Here is a 24,248-nt window from a genome sequence, read left to right as displayed (position 1 = left end):
AGTGCTGTTGTAAACTGGTTTTGTGTGATGGCATTGTCCCCTTGAGGCAGTGGACCTGTTTCTTTGGAAAAAAAAGAATGTCTCAGATGACATCCAGGGTTGAACATCGCTGTTTGTTCTTTTTTCACCCTCAATAATGTGTATGCATGCTACTGTGTTTGTGTGTGTGTATGCATGTCTCGGTGTATGTGGATATGTGTGTGTGCACGTCTTGTTGAGTGTGTGTGTGTGTGTGTGTGTGTGTGTGCGTGCGTGCATTTCTTGGTGTATCTATGTGTTTGTGTGTGTGTGTGTGTGTGCTACAAGCACCTCTCATTTTCAAGTGTGACCACCTGTCTTTTGTTGGCAAATAAATAAATAAAGAAGTGAACACGGTCGAGCACCAGCTGTCTCAGGTGCCGTGAGCAGAGGTCAAGGGCTCCCACCGCTGGCCTTGGGAGGTGAAGACATGCAACTTTCCACTTCACTTCTTCTCCAAAGTCTTCCTATTACCTGGGGACTGCATGCAAATATCAAAGCATACAAAAACAGCCCCCGCCCACCCTCCCTCCCTCCCTCCTCTCTCTCTCTCTCTCTCTCTCTCTCTCTCTCTCTCTCTCTCTCTCTCACACACACACACACACACACACACACACACACACAAACAAACACATATACACACACACAGCTTGTTGGAAAAGTGGAAAGAAGTCAAGCATCTGTAAAGTTCTCCATTCAGTTATTACAAATAACCAGAGGGAGACTAAATATGTGAATATTTTCACATATTTTAACAAGTGTACATCTTACACATGTTATACCTATACATTCCACTTGCACTGTTCACCCACTAATGTCATTATTGCTGCATTATTTCACTCGGTGCTTTCTAGCATTGCCTCTCCAGTCACGGTCAATGTGCACTCCCCGTCATAATCCCATATTTACATAGACACATTGAAGAGTTTATGATCTGTTTGACACTGATTGAAGTTGTAAGGCTTATGTATGAAGAGTTCAGATGCAAACCCTCTAAATCCATCTAACCACGTTCCTTTTCAATTAGAATTTTTCAAGCACCTATAGTTATATTCTTTATGGTGATCAATTTCATGCAGTGATCGTGCAGTGTGCAGACTCACGCAATGATAGCCATTCATTTCTATTCCTCAAAATTAGTGTTAGACTGTGATGATTGAAATCAAAAGACAGAGGTCCAAATGAATAATCTCTCCATCATCTGATGGTTGTCATAGTGCAATGAAGCTTTTAGGAACCACATCTCAGACCCATTTGATGTAGACCTGTTTCAAACAATTGTGAGCACCTAGGCTTGTGTGCATGTTCTGTTCTTCCATTCCTGTGGTTCTGGCATGCCGGGCCTGTGTTCCACGTTGTCTGTTTGTGTCCCAAAAGTGAGAGCCGGTTTGCTTGGAGGGGGTTGGGGCTGGGGGATGCGGACAATAGGGACGACCAAAGTACTACACCCCGGTCCTCGAATACAATGGAGTCCGTAGGATGAGGCAGAGGCTGGGATTTTTTTGGTGATGGGGGGGGCTGCCTTGTCCCCTGCTGTTGTGGGTGAGTATGAACTTTGTGGGGGGAAGGGGGTGGGAACTGCACAGGCGAGCAGCTGGATTTCTTTTTAGATGTTCAGGGTGGGGGGAATCATTTGAATCGTGCTCTGGAGAATGACAAGGGAATTGGCTCGGATTCCGAATTAGACATGCATTTTTCACTTTTGTTTTTCTTTCTTTGTTTGTTTGCCTGCTTAATACAAATTACTGCTTGGTAACACACTCTTTTGACTATACACAGCTATTGAGAGCAGGGTATTAGATGTTAACTCAATTTGTCCTTAGTCCAGTTGTTGGAAATTCTAATCAAATATAATATTTTTCTCATGGTTAACTTCAAATCCATCACCTGCACCAGACCATGTTGTTTTCTCTACCAAAGACCCAAATATCTTGTAAGTAAAATATGTTGAACGCATGTATATTGACATACAGATTCTGTGAATAACCAAATAAACTATAATATGATATAATTAGACTAATTTGTAGCCATTTATTTTTCTCAGTGTATTATTTTCAATGAAACACACACAGCCACAGAAAATGATCTTTTAATGTATGCACATTCTAAATAAAAGACCTAAATGGAGATTGTCACATTTTCACAGCACACACACAGGCACACGTCAAAAGAGCTAACAAAAAAGCACACACAATTCCAGATCATCAAAATCTATCAAGTGTCAAATCAAAGAGATTGTCATCTATGGTTTCTAAAGCACTATCACTGAAGCATTTGATTCCTATAAAATATACCTTTCTTATTAAAAAATTATATTAAATCTAATGGCACTTCTACAAAGTCTATGAAAAAAGTTCTGCATTTAGTAGTATCTTTCATTTTACAAGTCAAAATTGTGAGATACAGTAAAATTTTGCACAAGGAATCAATAAATATTTTTCTGATTATACACAATTTCACAGTCTGAACCTGTAAAAGACAATATTCCAGTATTAATGCATACTAACATTTGAATTCGACTCTAGACTGTAGTACATTTTCAGAATTACACATCCATGCAGTCGAAAGGGGGAGGTTTTTCCTCCAAACCTAAATTTTACCATCTAGGATTGACCACTTCCAGATCTACAGGACGTTCAATGCATAACATTTCGCTCTTGTGACTGTTCCATGCTGGTGTTTCTCTTCAAACCCTAGCCATACACAAACAGAATGACAAGGAGACACCAGGGTTGCTGGAGTGGTTTGCAATATTTTGTCACTATTTACCTCAGTAATTTAATGTGTCTATCAATCTATCAATCTATCAATTAGAACATTTCGGTCAATTAACTGATGAAAACAGTGTATATGTGCGGTCTGTGACATTTAACAACCATGAAGGGGCTGTCGATAGGGTTGGGTGAACATATTGTCCACCTTGTGTCAACAAGGCATGAATGCTGTCAAATGATTCTAGAAATATAAATAGAATTGCATTAGTTTCGCAAAAACAGAAACAGTACAGTGTAGTCATTTACACTGCCTCGGAATAGCAAAATGCATACATCAAGAAGATGACAGTTACAATCTCTCAACAAGAGCTGCATGAAATGACGTCTCATTTTGAGTTAATGAAAAAGACAAGACAAACTACATTCCTCCATGTTCAGCTTTGATAAATATACAATGTGACATTCATTTGATATCATGAGATTGTTATGACCAGAAAAACAACATGTACAACTGAAATGCATGGCAAGACAACCAGTTCATTCAAAGCACAAAAATAATGGTGACTGAAGGGTATCCTTTTTCTCTGTTCTCTTCATACAGACTGCATCAAATACTTAACGAAGGCAAATCACAATGTTTGAACTGATCCTTAAGTATACTAACAAAATAAATGGAACAAATGCTATTCTGCGGGACTCTTATAAAAGTAAATGTGCAAAAAAAAAAAAAAAAAAAAAAAAACCCATAAGGTTGTGGGAGTGCAGTCCTGTCTGTGTGAATAGGGGGAAATTACAGAAACATACAGTACTCGATCTTCTGCATCAGTCATTGCCTTCTGTGCTGACACACATACGCTATGCACCTGCATAAATTCTCCCTCCGTCCATTCCTCACATACCAGCATAATGGTCAATACAAAAAAAAAGTGCAACGCAAGACTCGATTCTCCTTCAATAGAGAGACAGAGTGGGGAAGACGCACGATTCCTCCAGGGAGAAATCTGAACAGGCGATAAACAGTAGAATGAACAGTAGCTTGAATCGTTGATGGGTACTCGGTGGAACATTGGAGTGTTAGCACCAAAGACACACCGCATCCTTCACACAAGGCAAAATAAGTAGTTCTGTGAGTTGTATGCACTCGATGCTGCTCATCAACCAAATCAAGGCATAAACGAGAGGGAGAACCTCTCAAGGAGGAAAACTAAATCTGAGAGTCAAAAACACCTTCCATTTAAAGGATTGCAAAAAGGTTATTGAGAGGCATCTTTTTTCTCAACTCAGCTTGTGTCTGACACACCAAAAGACAAAATTATTTTGATAAATAAAATACATATTTACATTAAATATACAAATAGTTAGAAATAGCAGCCTACATAGTATCAGTGTCAAAACTACAGTATGTATGCTCAAAACAAGTGCTTCTCAGTATCTTGTGAGAAAAAAATCATTTAAGATAGCTTCTGGTTTTGTTTTTTAACATTGGACAAAAAAGTTACAAAACCTCACTTCATGAACACAAACAGTAACTACACCTGTGATACAAGGTTGAAGTGACCCCATTTAACAACTGAAATAGTACCAGCAAAAGAAACAAGCTCTCTAGAACTTCAAGAATTGAACAGATAATAAAACCCTGAACCAAATAAAAAACACTAATAAATAATCCTAATCAAGTTTTCTCAGGAGAGATTAAATCATACAGAAGTTTTAGTGCTACCTGCTTTCATGCTGATGCATACAGTATATGCTATGTTCGAATCAAGTAAGAACCAAATAAAGAAGAAAAGAAAACAACCTTCTACGACTTCTAACACCAGAGACCCAGTCAATCAAATTATTGACTAATGAAATCAGTTTCACCATCCTGCCTAATGTTGTTTCACATTCACCAACTTCATAAAAGGGATGGAGAGAGACACAGAAAGAGGGAGAGAATGAAAGAAAAACAAAGGAAAAAAGTCTTAGACCAGTAAGGTGACCCCACAACACATCAACAGGACAAGCGAGATGCCACTGAAGTCTACCCATCTGGACTGAGCACATCGTGACATGACATGAGCTCATCTGCAGTACAGTAGGGCACAGTACAGTGCTTCCCAGGGAAGCCCGGAGTCTTACAGCACTTCACTCATGTGCGTGTCCTTTAGCAGCACGCCACCCAAGCCAGCTTATTCACAGTACACCCCGTACTGTTCCTCCTGTACAGACCCGGGCCGGATGCAGCCCAGACGCATGCCAGAGATGGTTGCCATCTCCTCTGTGTCGCTTACAGTAGACGATAAAGCAACACTTGCCATGTTTTCCTGACAAAAACCCTATCGCTCCACAAACTCTTCCACTTCCACCTCCAACAGATGTTCAGCAGTCGATATCAATACAGCACAAATAAAAGGCAAATCTTTCACAGAGCCATCATGGCAAAGTGACAGTCCTGATAAACTCCCTTCCATCTTCAACAAAGCCGGCGTCTCTTACAGTAGATATGTACAAAACAAACAGATCTGGTCCTGCTGCAAACGGAGTTACTATTATATAAATAACAGAATCTTTTTCTGATGTGCTAACAAAAGTCTGTCAAAAATGACACCTCCCAACATTCTAACAAACAAAACAAATACTCAGTAGTTGTCAAACTTCAGACACTTTTAGCTGTCTAAAGTATAATGCAGGGATCCTAGGCTTGGACTGTAAGCCTTGTGTCAAGAATGAGAACCTACAGGCTGACCACTGAAAGTTCTGCTGCTCTAAGGTTGTATCGTGCTCTTTGAACAGAGTGTGTTTCTATATATACACGACTGATTTGTTTCCTCCCATTTCAAGCCCAGGAAAAAACACAGCGCTCATGGGAGAAAGCACAAGTGCATCCAGTCCTCCAGCATTTCCATTCATTCAGCATACAGAGGTGACAAATAGATATTTCAGCCCAAGGCCGAATCTCTCGACTACCATAAATTGTCTATTATTTCAACCATGCAGATGCCCCGGCGAACAGAGAGAGAGAGAGAGAGACAGAGACAGAGAGAAGGAGAGGTTAACACCGTGGGCAACCACTAATTAAACACACTTATGTGCATTAGAAATTAGCAAAGCCTCACTGAGCATTAATGCAAAAGGATGCCCCTCAGTGCTCTCAAATTAGGCTACGTTTTCATGTGCAGCAACAGCAGGAGATTCAAACAGACCTGTACAGTAGCCTAGAGTAGTCTAGAGTGGATACAAAGACATTTCTGTCATGATGATATTGTCATGGCACGAGTGCTATTTGTTTTGTGTTTGTTTTGTTTGTGTAAATATGAGTGTGTTTTTTGTGTGTGTGTGGATGTTGTTTTGGGACTCCTCGGTGGCTAGCCGATGGCGAGGGTCTTGACGAGGCCACAGTGGAACTTGCGGATGTGTCGGTAGAGGTCCCCGGACTGCGTGAAGCGCCGCTCGCACCACTTGCAGGCGTGCGGCTTCTCGCGCGTGTGCACCACGGCGTGGCGGCTCAGGTTGTGCGAGTACTGGAAGCTCTTGCCGCACTGGCCGCAGGTGTAGGGCTTCTCGCCCGAGTGCGTGCGCTCGTGCCGCTTGAGCGTGTACATGCAGGAGAAGGTCTTGCCGCAGAGCGAGCAGGTGGGCACGGAGCCGTCGGGCGAGAGCTTGGAGCGCACGGCGCCGTCCTTCTCGCGGAAGTGCGAGCTCAGGTGCAGCTGGAGCACGTGCGGGCTGGGGAAGACCTTGCTGCACAGCGGGCACACGCACACCTGCTGGCCCGGCGGCAGCAGGACCCCGCTGGACGTGGAGATGTCCGAGGACGCCAGGTCGTCCTCTTCCTCCTCCTCGCTGTCCCCCAGCAGCCTCCGTCCCCCTCCTCCTCCTCCTCCCACCACCAGACTGAGCCCCACTCCTCTACCCCCTCCCTCGTTGTCTGCCTCTCGGCCTCTCGCCTGGCCCCGCTCCCCCACGCCCACTCCCCCTCCTCCAGCCCCCACCAGCAGCCCCTCTGCCCCCTCCCCCTCCATCAGTTCCTCCTCTGGGGCTAGCAGGGTGGCGTTGGAGCCGTTGTTGCCCGGGAAGAGGGCAGCGAACCCTGTCACCGCCGCGCTCCTGGCGCTATTCCCAAAGCGCTGGCCCTCCGGGCTCGTCGGCTCACTGTCCCCCTGCTCTGACAGCAAGTCTTGTTCGTCTTTAACAAGTGGCTCAGAGCCCTGCTGCTGGCTGTCGAGGGCCAGCTGTCCTGAGACATGGGAGGGGTGGAAGGCGTCGCGGCAGGCCGGCAGAGGCTTGAGAGACAAATCCAGAGCGCAGTCCATGTCATCCGACGCCCGGGACCTCTGGGAGGCCGCGCACGCCGGACCACTGACATCAGCTTTTGTTTTTCCAGCTGTTTGGACACCGGCCTCGGCCTCGGCTGACACATAATTGACACCTACAAGGTCCGGGGACCTGGCGGGGTGACCGTTCGCCTTCTGCCTGCCCGCCACCACCACAGCAGACCTATCACAATCTGTGACAGCCGGCCGGCCCTCGCTGCTGTCCATGTCACAGTCGTCAGCCGGGGGGGCCCTCGGGGCGGGCTTCTGGGACTGGGGCTGCCGTCGTGCGCCCGCCTGTTTGTGTTTGCTGCTGCTGCCGCCACTGTGCTGCTGCGTCTCCCCGTCAGAGGAGCTCTCCCTGTCCAGACAGCCCAGCGCCGCCATGCCAATCCCCATGCCCTCTCCCAGACGCTCGTCCAGCGACGACAGATCCTTGTCTTTCAGCTTGCCTTTGCACACTTTGACGATGTCATACATGTGAAGGTAGCTGGCGGCGGCCAGGACATCCTCCACTGGCAGGGCGCTGAACTCGAGCTTCCCCTCATACATAAATTCAAGGAGCAGGCTGAAAGCCGGGGCCGTCACAATGTCACTGTTCAGATGCACAACGTCCCTTTTGTCCAGCTGGTCCCTGTAGAAGAGGTGGAAGTACATGCTGCAGGAGGCCAGCACTGCTCTGTGCGCTTTGAATCGCGCCTCGCCGACGAGAACAGTGCAGTCACAGAGGAAACCTTGGTGACGTTGCTGACTCAGACACTGCAGCAACTGGCGGCTATGGTCTGGGAACTCCATTCTTCCTTCATAACCTGACGGACAAAACAGGAAAAACTGGATATTAAATAAACGTTGGGAGGCCATTCAGAGTGCTGCGGGGGGAGCGAGCTATGCGGACGATGTTACAAGGCCACACAAAACACCTAATTAAAGAATAGAACAAAATAAAGATTTTACCGTTAGCTTTCAAAAAACTTTCTGTTTTCACCACATTGAAATGTAATACATGCTAATGTATGTATAGGCTACAAGACCACATGGTTTCTTTCATTCAAACTAATAATACCCATCCTACAAACTGATCCGAACAGTTCTGCGAATTAAAGAAGATTTTTGTCCCCCTTCACAATGACTTAAAAGTCTCAACAAAGTCTTTAACAGACATGTTTCACATTAGGAGTTAGAGCGTAGAAACTCTTATAATAAACATACACTGCCGCTGTCCGAGCGTAGGCTAGTTACCTTCTTCTCCGTGTTGCAACAGTCCGATTAGTTGATCGCTACTTTTTGCGCTTCCCATGGAATTGCATAAAGGACGAGGCAAGTGCAAGCAGTCGCACACACGCTACCACACGGACAAAAAAAACGTTCGCTATTCAACTCTTCGTGTTTATCGGACATTCATGAAGAGACCGTTCATTTATCAAGCACGCACGCACACAGACTGGGCTCACATAAACGCCCAGTTGAGAAGCAGGCTCTCCAATCCAATCTCCAGCTCTCTTGCCCACCGAGCAAGGTTAGGGAGAAGGCAGGCGAGTGAGTAAACTGGTGCCCTGTTTGCTAATTACACTGCAAGCTGTGGAGTCAGCTGCTCTGACATCACCGCAGTGGAAACGCTACCTCCAGCTGTGCTCCCCTTTATGCCATATGTTACTTCAAATCTAGAGACTAGACGCCACAACTTGTTTCAGAGTTCCACCGAAGTAATGTCTCTCTTTCAATTGTGCGTCTGTCACACAGTAAGAAACTTTATAAATAATCGAGCAGCTAATTTTCCTGCGACGTGAATCCAACGATTGTCCATTACAAATATATGCTCCGAGTCGACACTTTCGCGTAAACTAGTTTAAAGATTAGGCTATGTGGTGATGAAAGGAACGCCAAAAAAGCAAACGCCGAAAATTAACACCTACAAGGGATCCACTTCGATGTTTTCACTTTTGAAAACTTCTCTGTTTCATAGGCCAATATATTTCCTCACACGCAAACAATTAACTTGAGATCGAAAACAACTAGGTTACAGGAGCTGGAACTGAACAGAGCGACTGTAGCGACAACAAGGCTGCACACACTCATGAACCGGAGCTTAGTAAAAACCTTAAACAGCAAAGGAACTCGGCAACTGTCGCTGACCGCGACAACTGCAGTGCGCGGAGGTAGCTAAGGTATCCCAACTTTCAGTCCTTATGTTTATCGACGTTCGGACGCAATACTTACACAGAAATGCCTTGCCACAATAGTCCTCTATTGGCTCCGTCGTCCTCTCATGATGTGTTGCCAGATGTTGGCGTCTCCCTTCGTTTATTGAGCACTGTTCGACCCTGGCAGTGGGCAGGCAGCACTCGGTACTGTGTCAAGCAGGTTGTTAATGGTCCAGTCTCGCGATAACGCGGAGCACAATTGTACTGTACTACTGCATCAACTCACACTGTGGCAGTAGCTGTGTTCACTTCCAAGTTTCATGGCCACATTGAAACAACTGACCATTCTCAACTATTTGTGCTAATTCTGTAACAAATTTGAATTTGGTGTTGGATAGGCTAGCCTATTCATTAAAGAATTCAGAAAGTTTGATTAAAACAAAACAATTTTGGGGGAGTTACACCGCTCACAATAAAGAAGGTGCCAGACAAACAAAAACTGAGAATCTTCAGAATAAACTGACGGCACACTTCAGTCCTTTATATGCAAGTTTTAATAGGCAGCCATTAAAACAATTCAATTGTTGTAGCTTGAGCATTTTCTTCCAGGGTTTTTAGGGGGGAAATAAGCTGAGGTTGTGAGTGAATGTGAAAAAGATACCAAGATACAGGTGTCTCAATCAAAGCTTTGACTCAAACCGAGATGAGAGCAACTAACTCTGTTCTCCCATAATGGATGACATCACCTGCCGAGTGGCATGGCTCTGGCCACAGCACTCCTTCAATGTAGTCTACTGTCTGTTTGAGTAGGCTAGGACCAGTGGGTAGGCGACTGCCCAATGAACCAAATGAAAGAGACCATAACACAAACACTTTACACAAACTCTTTGAAAAGCAACTAATTTACAGCTGCGCATCGGTTTTAATGAGGAAAATTAATAAATATTTTTCTCATGGCACAGGATTTCATGAAAGTCTTCAACAGCCATTGCATACTTCCCTTTCAGCTTATTTAAGAGTATAATTAGTGGGCTTTTCTCAGACACTTCCCCCTCTCTTTTCATGCTCTTTGTTGTGGAGACTGATGTGTTTCACGTCTGGGGGGTGGACAGGGCTGGTAGGAGGGATCTTGTAACAGGCTGAAGACTAATCCCAAGCTGGGGCAGAATGCCCTGGCACCGAAGTATCCATGCCCCCCACACGCACACACCCGGCCATTGTTCCTTCTCTGCAGTCCCCCACCAACTTCTGGAGCGGGTCCCTTACATATTAAGAAGCTGTTTATCATATAGAACAGTCCGCCATGTTCATAGACTGGATTTGAGATGCTAACTGAGAGACAGACAGAAAGAGAGAGAGAGAGAGAGAGAGAGAGAGAGAAAATGACAGAAAGACAGTTGTGATGTGTGTTTTCTCCAATGCATGCCTGTTGCTTAGCAGAAATGCACGGCTCCTCAGCAGGTGTGCAAGTCTCCCATGGTAAGAGTTTGAATTTGAAATCCCTCGGTGGAATGTGGAGTCACGAAAGACATAGTACAACACATTTGGTGTTTTATAAACTCCTTGGGCTTTTATTTACAAATCACCAAACACAGCTCTGAATATTTGTATTTATTTAGACAAATCAGAGGATCATGCCGTGCAGATTTTTTTGGGTGTAATAGATAAAGTAGTCTCTTTTGTTGAATTATACAGATGTTGAAGCCATGGAGCTTCGCCTGTACTCATGTAAACACATATCAATGCCTAAGCTATTTTGAGGACACCCTGGCTAAGACCTCTAATTGTTAGAGCAGTTTAGACCCAGAGGAGACAAGGGGGCTGTGGGCTGCAGCTGCCGCGGTTGTTGCTCTCTGCAACTGCTTGGGTCACCTTTGCCCCGGGCTCCAGCTGTCGTTGGCTTTGAGAGGGCCATTTGCGGCTCCTCTTTGCCCCTGGAGACGCGCGTGCGCGAGGGGTTGGGCAGAGTGACGGGTGCAGGGGGCCTTGCTGGCCCTGGACGTATGGGCCCTCCGGTGATGCGAGGCTCTTATCCAGTTGTGAATATTTTTCTTGTCCATTTTTAGTTTACTGTTGACATTAAATTTCAAATTGCTGTGGCATCCTCCCCCCAATGTTTCTCCTAATGGTCTGCAGAGCAAACACATAAGCAGCAAACAAAATGTCTGTTTCTGATGTTCTCTTTTTTAAGAAAATAATAACCTGTTTCTTTTCCTCTATGACAGAAGTGTTATCACTTATTCATTAGTACTGAACAACACCAACAAGCAGAATTGATAATCATGCATTCATTTCTAATTAATACACAAAATAATTTATTGATCACATCTGTCCTGTCATTAGTATTTTAACCTCTTTTATGATCATATTTCAAGATGATAAATGCTATTTAGCTAAATGAAAAATACTAAACTATACTAAAAAAAACTACATGCACTTAAAATTGTGTTAATTATCCCATTATATTCTTCAATGAGACTTTGTCATCGAAATGACTAATATTGTCACAAGTGAAGGTGTTGCTCTCAGTGCCTGCTGGACATGGAAGTGTATTGTCAGTGGATTGAGTGAGTGAGAACCAGGACATGGGCCTCTGGGCTTCTCTGGGCAGGGTGGGAGAGGGCGACTGCAGTGGTGGGGTGTGTGTTTATGGGTTAGACAAAGCAGTTGTTGTGTGCCCTGGGACTTGGGCTCCCGAGAGTGCCTCTGTATGCTGATGACTGCAAGAGGTTCTCACAGGACACAGAGAGTGAAAGAGAGAGAGAGAGAGAGAGAGAGAGAGATGGAAACAGAGCTTCCTGAAGGTTCATTCTCATTCTCTCTCTCTCTCTCTCTCTGTCTCTCTTTCTCTCTGTGCTCATCAATGGGTACTCCCCCCTCTGACCCGCTCTTTACTCAAACAGACAAAGGCCTCGCATTCCTCTGCAGCCTTCCAGGCCAGCCAGGCCAGGCTTCCTCCATGTCATTCATTACTTCAGGGTGCCTCTCTCCCTCCCTCTCTCCCTCTCTCCCTCCCTCCCTTCCTCTTTCTCCTTCTCTCTCTCCCTCCTTTCCTCCCTCCTTCTCTCTCTCTGCCACAAGCTGCTTATAAACACTGGATATGTGTCTGCTCGTTAAGATTCAAATGTTGATTGTTGAATGCAGACTTTTTCTTCTTCCTCTTCTCTTTCAGTTGGTTCTCTCCATCACCAATACCATGGAATGGAGGTGAATAACAAACGTGAGGTGCAATAGTAAAAATGACACTGAGCAGCCGCTCAACAATGGATGTAATCTCATTGTAAAGATGTCATAGCCCATCAGTGCTGTAAATGGATGTCTTGCTTTTATGAATGATATTCATACTGGTAGATGGTTTTTTTTTATCTTCAATAGGTTATTTGATTTTTCTTCATATAGGTAAACATGTCTAGAAAACTCTGACTTGACTTACAGACCCTGTATATACACATACCTGGATATTTTTCAAAAACTGACATGGATATACAGTATTTTTAAAACACTTTCTAAAGTGAAGATTTTTAAGACTTATCACACCTCTGTATTCAGTGATTACTGTATCAAGAAATAGCTATATGTGTCATTTGATGTAAAAAAGGGTTTTGAATAGGGATGATTTGGCTTTGAACGCGCTAGTTTTGCATGAGATATCATATGCTGCATTTTACATTTACAATTATTTATTTTACAGACATGTTTTAAAAATCCAAAGGAACTTACATGCGTTAATTATAAGGGCCATTCTCCACAGAGCAACTTAGGGTTACGTGCCTTGCTCAAGAGCAAAATTGTGTGACGTTTTGATAGATTTTAAATATATATCTTTTATACAGTGTGGAAACAGTGTTAAAAACTGGTTGAAAAATACGTTGAAAGATTCCTTATTACTTTATGAGTTCTGTGTAAAGGTTCTACATTCATCTAGAAGAGAAATGAAGGAACAAAAAAAAACTTTTATTTACAGAATTGTTATATTCATGAAGCTAAGCCTTATCAAAACAACTGGACTGGTCCACACCCATATGATGTAGGCTATCTACATCTTGTCGGGTCTACAGTGGACAAGCAGTAAGTCCATCTAGAAGGTGAAATGTGATATAATGATGGAAGCAAAGTAATAAGAGATAATGCTGTATGAAACAAAGATAATGAGCTAATGCAAAACAGCACCGAGGGACATAACACAGGTCTGATGCAAGATTTAGTGCAGCCTGAAGGCCTCAGACTGCTGACCAATGGGAATCAGATGCAGTCTGTTGCAAATGCAGCTTCAGTAGGTTAAGTAACAGACTGTGTGTGTGTGTGTGTGTGTGTGTGTGTGTGTGTGTGTGTGTGTGTGTGTGTGTGTGTGTGTGTGTGTGCCTGTGTGTGTATCTGTCTGCCTGCATGTGTATGTGTCTGCCTATGTGTGTGTGTTTGTGTGTGTCTGTGCGGGAATAAGAATTTATGCTTACTGGCAGCAACAAGCTTAAGCACAGAATAAATATGACCCTCTCTGTCCTTGACTTTACAAATAGCACAGACAAAAGAGGAAGAAATCCATGTATAGATAAATAAAAAATATCATCTGTAACAACCACATTGACAGACACACTCTGGGTCAGGATCAAGGTTATTAAATTGATCATCACTTTGCTGTCAGTTTCAAATAGATGTCTGAAATAGTCTATTTCTGAAGACAATCACTGTAAATCTTTGCAAATTTTCTCATTGATGTCAGAATTCCTGAAAGATGTCCAGAAATGAATTAAGAATTGCAATTTGCAATAGTTTCCTTTTTCTTTTAGTTTGTACAGTTCTTTACCAGCATCTGAAAGATTGTACATATCACCACATTCAGTATTTATACAACTTTGAAGTAATTTATTATAGCACTATTGTTGTAAAACATGATATAAATTGAGAACAGTCACAGTTGTATTTGAAAAATACTTACTAGTATATTAACATACGTAAACATAGATGCTTTTGATCAATTTGTCAGGTTCAAAACTTGACATGACCAAAATAAACCCAAACCATCTGAATCAGATTGCTCTGTATACTCCACATATGCTTAATGTCTTACTCATTTTATTTATTGCATGTTTTATTTAATTCTACACAAGATGGCAAGAGAAGCCATTGTCCAATGGATTCACAGCACCTCTTCAGTCAAAGATGAAATCGTATTATTAGTAAAAGAGTAACTGCATTTAGAATGGAACTTACCCACACTTGAACTGCAGTAGTGCAAAGAAATAAATATGAAAACAAAATAAATATGAATCCCAAATTCAGTATCTCTAGAAGTGCTGCAAGGCTGTAGAGCCAAACAACACCCCTTAGCTGCATCTAAAATCATTGGAACCTATAGCCTCTGGGGTCTTGTTGCTTCATTTACTTTGTCGCATTGACGTTTTCTCCAAAGGCTAGCTACATGGTATTCAGTTTCTAATGCATTTTCTGGAATTACTCAAAACTCCACGAATATACTTTTCATCAGCATCCAAAAATTGAACAAACCTAGGTTGTGGTTAGATCATGTTTTCTCTTTAAAATGAATATCATTTAGGTCACAGTTACTACACTACACCATTTCTTACCATGCAGCTAGGTGTGTTACATGGTAGTAAAATATTGTCTGACACAATCAGGAACATATAGCTTTAGAGAAGGCATGGAAGATGATATGTTCTTTATAGGCAAAAGTTGAGATTTTTTACAAGGGGACCAACATTTCCAGCAACTCTCCAGGTCACAATTCATACGTCACAAGGGTGTTATCAAGTGTACTAATCAAGCTGTAGGAAATACCTCTAAGTAGCTAGGCACTGAACCCTGCCTGAACTTCCGGCGAATTTGGATTTCGCCTGGCAGCTCAGGCCGGAAACCTGCACATCTATCTCCTCTGCTCCCTGCCAGAACCTTTGGCTCCAATCAGAAACGATCTTATCCAAATTTAGCACCGGATCATTGGTCTGATTGGTTGAAGGATTATCCAAGCGTACAGAGTCATTTGAACGATGCTCATTGATCATGCCTCTTGTACAGTAAAACAAAGCGCAGCCTAGCGCAGCTTAGTATGGTGATAGCCAGACTATGTCAGTGGCAAAGACTTTCAGTACTATAGACATCTGTCATTTTACACCCATCATCTCTATTCCATACACACTCAGCATTTGACACCAGCAACAAACAGCTCATTGTCTGTTTGTTTTCTAAGGGGGCCACATCTCTCTGTACATCAAAAGAACGAGGTGAAAGGCCCTTATTATGAGCCGCTCTTACACACTTGTACACATCTATACACCAAGGGGATTGCCTTAGGTTTCTGCAGCAGCAAGCTCATATTAAAGCTCAAGGAGCTCTGGCAAAGAGCCAGGTCTGTGCACCTGTCTAAACTGCGGTAAATTGAGCAGCATGACACAGAAAACTATCTGATGCCAGCAACCCATAAATATAAGTTGAGAGACAACTGATAATTGGTAGACAAACAGATAGATAGATGGAGATAGATTAAACATTCTGAGACATAGAATACAGAGAGTTTCAGCAATGAATAAAGTTCCTCTGAAATGAGTGAGCTTAAAGTAGCCCAATGTCATTCTTGAAATAATGGCTTCAGACTCATTTTGACTTCATTGACTTACAGTACACAGAATGGAGTCTCTGACATTGTGTGCGCATGGATCGCTTGGTATTGCCCTATCTAACAGTGTTACTGCTGGTAGGAGTGTGATCCTTATCGTCAGTTTTAGACACATTTGGCTAAATGGGTGCTGTGCTAAAATGAATGAAAGAGTGAATTCCTACCAGTTATGCCTGAGCTGATGGTCTGCTTTTAGAATAGGCCACTCTGTGCTTTACTCTCTATGCTATGACTAAGACAAAATAAAGTGAAGGGACCGATTGAGACTTATAAATATGGGTTTATAGGTTATGGAGTAAGCTACTTGAAAAATAAATACATAAATAAATAAAACTACATGGAATTGAATTCGGATTTTTGAACAATACATCAATCTGAAAGCTGTGAAAGGATGCCAATATAGACACACATATGTGTGTGTGTGTGTGTGTGTGTGTGTGTGTGTGTGTGTGTGTGTGTGTGTGTGTGTGTGTGTGAGAGAGAGAGAGAGAGAGAGAGAGAGAGAGAGAGAGAGAGAGAGGTTCATATCTAAAGTATATTGTTGAACAGAAGAGTGAAAATGGTGTGGTTGTGCAATATTTAAATGTCAGTTTGCATGACGTGGCCGCTCTAAACTGAGCTAGCTCAATGACAGTTAATAATGCACACCTCTTTAGCTTTCCCCAAACCAAAGTCAACAGTGGTCTTAGCCAGCCTGCGAGGCCCCCTTCGGTCATTGAGGCCATGACGCCGAAAAGGGTAGGCGTTAGGACCTGGGAGGACGACCATGCTACAGAAGCATTGCAGACAGAACGACTGGGAGGTGTAGTGGAAGAAAGGCAAGAGAAACGGAGTAAATGAAAACACTTTTTCCGAGATTATTGTGGGATTTATCTGCCATATAAATAACTGAAACAGTCCTCAGCAATGTTCCGGAGTCACTTCTGAACCCTTGACCAGGTAAAGTCTCACATTTCTCCTCACACGTTGACTGTATGTCCGACTGTAAACTGAGAGGGAAGGTCCCATTGTATTAAATAGGATGCGGTTATTCTCACCAAATCTGCCCAGACTAGGCCCCAAATTCAGTCCAAAATTTTCACTGAAATCGCCAAGGTATAGACTTTAACTACGGGTAAATCATCTTGGCATATTATTGCATGGGTTTTTGAACTTTCTAAATCTTGTGAACTTCACTTCCAATCTGTACTTCAAAAACACGAGAAAGGCTATAAATGCCTTAAAGTGACTGCTGAGGTATGTAGTAGTCTGTCAAGCTTATCTTGAATCGCACGGCTTGTTTGCCATAACGATTTATAGGCCACAGTTTTCCTCAGCTTAAACACATTTACACGGCCACTCTGGGTTAAAGCCATTGTTCATAAATCATCAAATCTCTTTTTTATGCTATTGGTTCCGTAAGCTACTTGAAAGACATAGGCTACTGTGCATCTAAAGCTAGAAAATAGTATTGTGTAGCATGACGTTCTGCTTTTCAACACGAGTGCAAAGTCATTCATACATAACCTAATAAAAGGTTAATAAGAGTCATAATAGCAAAATGATAATTATTGTGTAATAACAATAACAGGCCTATAGCCTAGGACTTGTTGGCAACGTTAATGATTTACAGCATGGTCCAAGCCCACTCTGCCCAATGTGTCCATGGTCACAAAAGTGATGTAGAAGGAATAACATGTAGCCCAGTCCATTACACAAACGTAGCATAACAGAGCTCTTGTTACTTTTTAACTGCTGTTAAACGGGCTTCTATTCATCAATAGGCCACGATGAGGTAACGTGTACGTTTAGTGCCATGCATGCTCCCGGTTTGCGTGGGCCTACTGTATTCTGTAGCCTACAGTGAGATGGGCCTTTCCCCCCTGGATGACGTGTGACCATTTACTGCCTCTGCTTCAGCTCACCTTGATTGCATGGTGCCCTCAAATGCAGTGAAGTGGCCTGACTGTTTTTCTAATGCCACGTTTTGCTCTCGCTTGGCCTTTTTCTGTTGTTTTCGTGTGATTGATTGTTTTTTTTTGTATCCTAACTTCGATTGTATGGCTGTGTTCGTGTTGAACAACAGGATGGTTTGGCCCTTTGCTGCAAGTATGGGATCCTTTCCTGAAAATATCGATTGTTTTGATGTTGAACAACAGGATGATCTGACCCGAGGCTACAAGTGGGGATCGTTTCCTGAAAATATTTTCTCGCTTGAATGAAAACGTCAGACGGCCAAGCCTTTGGTCAACCACCAACAGATGTGGCGGTGCTCGTTGTTGAATAATATTTGCGAAGCTCTCTTGGTTGGCTACAGTAGATAAGAGTGGTCAACAGGCGTACAGTAGTCAACAGCAACCCAGCCTAGCTCTCAGTATGTTTACATGTTTATCTGGTCGGAGTTTCTTTTTTCCCCCTTCTCCTCATGGTCATGAGACCATGCTGGACCACTGTTTGTATGCAGAGAGATGGCATGTGACATGGGTTTGGTGGGGGAGGGGAGGGGTGGCGTGGCAGAGGGATAGTTAAGTGATGTAGTTACTGATCTACTCATCTTGTTCTGGTTGGAAGATGCTGAGGAAAAAAATGAATTCCCCCTCCTATTTCTCCCCCCTTTCCCCTTGTGGTAAGTATGCAAAAAGACTTTTGAGCCCTCCTGCAAGACTCCCACCCGCCTTGTTGATGCAGAAAGTGTCCCCAGTAGCGTGCAGAATCCCAGGAATGCTGTTTGAAAACTCTTCCTCAACACAGGCTGTCTCATTGTGCCTGCGTCACAGAGGTACGGCGTGAAAGCCGCGGGGTCCGGAGACGCAGCCTGTTAGTTGCCATGCTCTCAGAATCATCCCCCATACGCACCATCAGCATCACTGTTGCCATTACTGAGTCACCTGACTCGCGCTGCTCTTCCTCAGCCTATGTTTAGCTGTCTGTGATTCAACAACAACAACAACAAACAAATATAGTAACACCCATTGTCTATTTACGTTAGTGGATATACTCGCATCTCTTTTTTTCCCCTCTTTCACGACAAAGTGGATGGTTTCGAAAGGATCACTCTTAGTGAAGAGGATAAAAACGAGGTGTGTGTTTGCGTGTGTGTGTGTAAAGAACTTAGGGGAATGCATAGGAAGGGCTTTGTACAGTGTGGTGTTGTGGTTGTGTGGTTGTGTGTGAGTGTGTGCATGCATGTGTGTTGGTGTGTGTGAGGAAGAGACTCTTGTGTCTGGTCTACTCAGTTTCAAAGTGGCTAAGGCTGGGAGAAACAGGAAGCCACTCAGACCCCTTAGCACGTCTGAAAGTCCCTCCTGCCAATCAGTGCAGCCCAGCTGCTTGACAGACAGGAAGCGAGACCAAACACAGAAAGAGGAAGCCGAGTAGGCGGGTGGTTCTTGTTCCGCACTCGCCCTTTTGAGTCTTTCTGAATGAGATGTCTCTTGCCCACGAGTTGATTCATAGTAACCCAAGGGAAGGCCTGTAGTCTTTCCTAAGCCAGTGTGTCAGAGAGCTGGCATTCACCAGTGGCTCAGGCTGGCCATTGTCATTGTAATTTGAAGGATTAGATATGTGTACATCTGCATGCAGAGGGAGAGGCTGTGTTTATGTTTGATTATGCTAATGGATCTGCTCTTTCCACTCATTCACACACAAGTCACATTCTCTCCAGTCTGTGTGAGTCGGCATGAATGGGGATGCAAACCTAGGTGTGTGTTTGTGTATGTGTGTGTGTGGCGGTGTGTGTGTGGGCGTGGGTGTGTAACCCTAGCAATATGTTTTCTGCTTTGACTGAGCACATGTTGGTGGATGGCGTTTGTCTAGTGCTGTGTGAGGGGGAATAAGGCACCTCTTTCTTGCCGTTGCACAGCAGGAGCCTCGGCAGATGATGATGATGGTGATGGTGAGGGTTTATCGCAGTGCTACTTGGCTCGGCCTGTGTCACTCTCCATGCCACTCTGCTCCACGTGACCATGACTGTAGTCAAGACTGTGATGGGGATAGTACCGGGATTGCACAAGTGATCGTGATGGTGTCTGTGTCTGTGTCCGTGAGTGAGGTCTGGCTGCAGAGAGAGAGAGTGGTGTATCGCTCCCCGTCACGTTCACAGCAGAAGCAGTGGGAACACAAGGGCTGCGGCTACTCACCTACGGGAGGAGAGAAGACTGAGAAGAAGGGAGGAGGAGGAGAAAAGAGAGATGAGAGGAGAAGAGTGTGGGCTGATGTGGCTGCCGCTCAGGCTACCCTCACTGGCTTAGTGTCTCCCTTTCCGCCCGTCTGTCTGAACGGCGTCTCTCTCTCTCTCTCTCTCCCTCCCCCCGCTGTTCCCTCGCTTCTCGCTGTCCTTGTTTTTGCCGTCCTTCCTCCCACTCACTGTCTGCCTGTCCCTCTTGGTGTCATCTCTGCCCCTCTATTTGTCTGGTTTTCTGTTTCCCCGAAAATTGGTCTCTGTCTGTCTGAGTTTCTCCTCTTTCTGTCTGTTTGAATCCCTCTTTCTGTTTCTGTTGGTCCACCTCCCTTTCTTCCTTTCCCCCTCTATCTGTCTGTCCATTCAATTCCATTCAGTTCAGTTCAGTTCAGTTCAGTTCAGTTCAGTTTAATTCAGTATGCTTTGTTAGCATGGCCATTAAACAGTGTTGCTGAAGCACATTTGGTCAAATATCAAAACATGAGACTAACATTGAAACTGTCTCTGTCTCTCCCTGTCCATCTCCCACTCCGTCTCTACCTCTCTGTCTGTTGCTGTTTGTGCATGTGGTCCCCCTGTCGCATGACACTGATTTGCATTGAGTGCTTTAAGTGGTCCAGCCAGGCTAGAGCGATGAATGATAGAGAGGCCGGCCTGTCCGAGCAGGTGGGCGTAGCCCTCGAGTCCCAGCACTCACTCTCCCACCGCCCATGTGACCTGTACTAGGGCTATTGGGTTCATTCAGTTGCTGCTGGCACTTGGCCAACATTTTTTTCCTTTTTTCTGCTTTCCCTTCTTCTTCTTCTTCTCCTTTTATCCTCTGTTACATCCAGTCCTGCCTGTGCTGAGGTTATGCCACCTCTCTTAACACCAATACTGGGTTGAGAGAGAGAGAGAGGTTCACCATCCCTCCTTCTTCTTCTTCTTCTTCTTCTTCTTCTTCTTCTTCTTCTTCTTCTTCTTCTTCTTCTCCTTTTATCCTCTGTTACATCCAGTCCTGCCTGTGCTGAGGTTATGCCACCTCTCTTAACACCAATACTGGGTTGAATGAGAGAGAGGTTCACCATCCCTTCTTCTTCTTCTTCTTCTTCTTCTTCTTCTTCTTCTTCTTCTTCTTCTTCTTCTTCTTCTTCTTCTTCTTCTTCTTCTTCTTCTTCTTCTTCTTCTTCCCTCTGTTACACCCAGTCCTGCCTGTGCTGAGGTTATGCCACCTCACCAATACTGGGTTGAGAGAGAGAGAGAGACAGAGAGAGAGAGGTTCAGCATCCATCCTTCTTCAATCCAAGTAATCAAGACATGCAAAGTAAACCCACATAAATACACTCATACATAAACATCCCAATGCATCTTATGTTAAAATGCATCTAACAACCCCCCCCCCCCACCAACCCTCTACTCCCACACATCCAGAAACCCCCAATGTTCTTCACCAGGCTGTAATAGGCAAACTCAATTTTAAATCAACCAGTGACCATCCCCTTAAGGACCTCCACCGGGTCAGTTGAACCAGTCCCCAACATCCTAGTCTTCCACACAGCCAACTTAGCTGACCCCAGCAGCACATTCATACCTCTGTCCTCCTCTTCACCTGTTACATAGGGCCCCAATAAAAAGATGTTGAGAGAAGGCCCCAACTTCCTCTACCAGCCATTCAAGAGCTCATAGAGCTGTGCACTTGGACTAATGCTTTTCTTGCATGTGAGCATATGTGTGTGTCTGTGCTTGATCTCCAGTGTGTTGTCAGTACAAATAGCTAAATTTGATGTCTGTGTAAAGCATATGCACGCACAATGCTGATAGTTGACTGTAGGGGTTGTGTTTGAGTGGGTTCTGGTTGTGGCCATGGGCACTGTAGGACTGCCTCTCCTCCCTTCTCCTCTCCTCTCCCTCCCTCTTTCCTGACCTCTACCCCTGCCTCTCTCTCTTTCCCTCAGCTTCTCCAGGCGTCTCCTCTCCTCTCTCACCTCCTCTCTCCCTCGGCCCCTATCTCTCCCTCTCTCTTTTTGCCTAGTGGCCTTCAGCACTGGCAGGAGGATGTTGCCATTTACACATGGTGGGGCAGAATTTCTGATGGGCATGAAGATACCCCCCTCATCTCTCTCTCTCTCTCTCTCTCTCTCTCTCTCTCTCTCTTCCTGTCATTCTCTTCCCCATTTTCCTCTCTCCTTCTCCATCTCCATCTTTGGCTTTCTGCAACTTTCTTTCTTTCTTTCTTTCTCTTTCTTTCTATCATTCTTTCTTTCTTTCTTTTTCTCTCCCTCACCTAGGATCTGCAGCACCACTGGCTCATCTCAGTTCTTTAAAAGGACATTGTCCACCCAACTGACCAGCTGACTGGCCGGTTGCTTACAACCAGTGACCACGCCCAGCTGTTTTTCCTTCCTCTTTCAGGTGTTGAAACTAGGTTACCTCATGAAGTCACGTTCCTGTCTGTCCTTGTCCCTGTTTTAATGCAGACATCAAAGTTCTCTCTCTAAATTCCCTTCAGTACGTTGTATTGGCATGGCCATCTAAAATGAAAGTGTTGTCAAAAAATAGAAATACAGAAAAATTGTAATATCAAAACAAAACAAAATACAAAATCAAAATATGTGTGCCGTGTGCACATGCATGCAGACATGCACACACAATGAAATGAGTCACACAGACTACACATTTAAATGAATCATTGTGTGTACACGTGTACAATACAAATAAAATGAAATGACCAGGAGAGATGGTGTAAGCAGACAGATTAGGGGTGGAGGCAGTGTTGTTGCTCTCTCTCTCTCTCTCTCTCTCTCTCCCTCTCTCTTTTCCTCACTGTGTTCAAAGGAATGTCAGGATATCAATAACTCCTGCAGTCTTTAACAGCCCCAGCCATTAAAACAAGAAGCATTCCCTATTGTTCTGTACTTTAAGTAGATCACTTAAGGCTGATCATGGCACCATGAAGCCTTGAGTAGAACTGGTCTTAGGGCAGTCTCTGGCCACCAATGAATGAACAAATTGCTTCCTGCGAGGGGGCCAGTGGTTGGTAGAGTGGGCCTTTGTTTACACATGTTCCAGGCCGCTCGATCCCCCGCGGAATTAACTCAGGAAGAGGAGTCCTTCCTGGAAGCTGTTTCGCTCGGGTAGTTTCCAGCCCCAGGTTCGGAACACACCCACCTCCCAAAACCTGGAATACCTGCACTGTTAATAGAGATTGTGTGTGTGTGTGTGTGTGTTGAAAAGAGTGGAAGAATGTGGAGGTGTTGAAGGCTGCTCTCTGTAGAATACAGAAAAATGGAAAAAAGAGGGTTCTGAATACAGCTCTTAGCTTCAGTAAGAGTTTATTGCTGCTGCCTCTGTAGCCCGTGACTGCTCTTTTGCCACTCCTCTGCAGTGTGTGTGTGTGTGTGTGTGTGTGTGTGTGTGTGTCTGAAGGAAGACAAGTTTCAAGTGCAGCTGCTGGCTGCCGGCTTCCCCAGGCTAGGCCAGAGCTGACGGTGCATCAGAGCTGTTGTTTCCTGTCTGTGACCTCATGCGCCGGGTTTGGTAGGCTGTGAGCGCAGCGCTGCTTTCCTTAAAGGCAAAGTCCTGTCAGACTACAGCTTCACCAGCAGTGCTAGTGTGTCTTTCCACGTGGATAGCTTTGGACGGAAATGCATAAATCTTTACATTTAAAGAATACCATACATACTCTATATGCTTATTTATTCTGCATCTTTCCATAATGTTGACTTATACTGTATATACGGTAAGTATAAACAAGTTATAAGCAAGTCCCTGAATGTCTTCTAGAAAAACCAGGGAGACTCTGAGGTTGAAGTAGCTTAGGGAGCATAGAGGCCCACTCCTGTGTCCCTCCGCTCTCAGTTTGAGAGGGCAGCTGTGGCCATGGTTGACTCACACACATGGCCGCTGCAGGACGACGTGCTGGCTTTAGTCACACTCTGACCTGTGGCAGCAACTGCAGCGCTGCCGCCAGCCCTGGGATTTAGCCTAGCTAGCGCTCAAAGCCAGCGCGGTAATTGAGTAGATTTTTTCCACTGGGTAAAAATAGCATGCTCCACTATTTTGACTGAGCATGAACCTGCGGCGTGTAATGATTTGCCCCGTAAATACAATGATTTGGGAGGAGGAGGGGAGTGGAGGAGTGTGTGTGTGCGTGGGGGGTGGGAGTTTGCTGGCTGTGCGGTGTCACTTAAAGTCACCTTTCTGTCCGGTTTAATGGCCGATGTATTAACCCCTCAGGGTGCCTTTTCATGTGTGACTCATTCACAGCCCGTCGATGGGATAGACGGAGGACTTCCTGTTTCTCTCTCTCTC

The 24,248-nt window shown here is 44.5% G+C and overlaps 2 protein-coding genes across 2 annotated transcripts in view; one reads left to right on the top strand and one right to left on the bottom strand.

Annotated features, from left to right (window-relative positions):
* Window positions 1-2,091: 2,091 nt before the first annotated feature.
* Window positions 2,092-9,333, bottom strand: zbtb42 (zinc finger and BTB domain containing 42). Its single transcript, XM_062523258.1, has 3 exons — window positions 9,245-9,333; window positions 6,722-7,836; window positions 2,092-6,550 (listed from the first exon to the last, which is right to left on the bottom strand). The coding sequence occupies exons 2-3, from the start codon at window positions 7,820-7,822 to the stop codon at window positions 6,080-6,082; spliced, it is 1,572 nt and encodes a 523-aa protein (XP_062379242.1). The 5' UTR covers window positions 7,823-7,836; window positions 9,245-9,333; the 3' UTR covers window positions 2,092-6,079.
* A 7,260-nt stretch (window positions 9,334-16,593) lies between these two features.
* akt1 (v-akt murine thymoma viral oncogene homolog 1) overlaps window positions 16,594-24,248 on the top strand; it is a 56,594-nt gene continuing 48,939 nt past the window's right edge. The window contains exon 1 of the mRNA XM_062523723.1: window positions 16,594-16,738. The gene's annotated coding sequence lies outside the window, so the exon portion shown is untranslated. The remainder of the gene's footprint in view (window positions 16,739-24,248) is intronic.

Source organism: Sardina pilchardus, chromosome 20, assembly GCF_963854185.1.
Source record: "Sardina pilchardus chromosome 20, fSarPil1.1, whole genome shotgun sequence".
Lineage (NCBI taxonomy): Eukaryota > Metazoa > Chordata > Actinopteri > Clupeiformes > Clupeidae > Sardina > Sardina pilchardus.
This window is presented reverse-complemented; position numbering and strand designations above follow the sequence as displayed.

Bases quoted from the DNA above. Each gene is read 5' to 3' on its own strand.
- zbtb42 (XM_062523258.1), bottom strand. From the start codon at position 7,822: ATGGAGTTCCCAGACCATAGCCGCCAGTTGCTGCAGTGTCTGAGTCAG. The intron at 6,551-6,721 runs GCAGAGGGGCTG...GACAGCGAGGAG, and splicing joins AACTGATGGAGGGGGAGGGG to GAGGAAGAGGACGACCTGGC.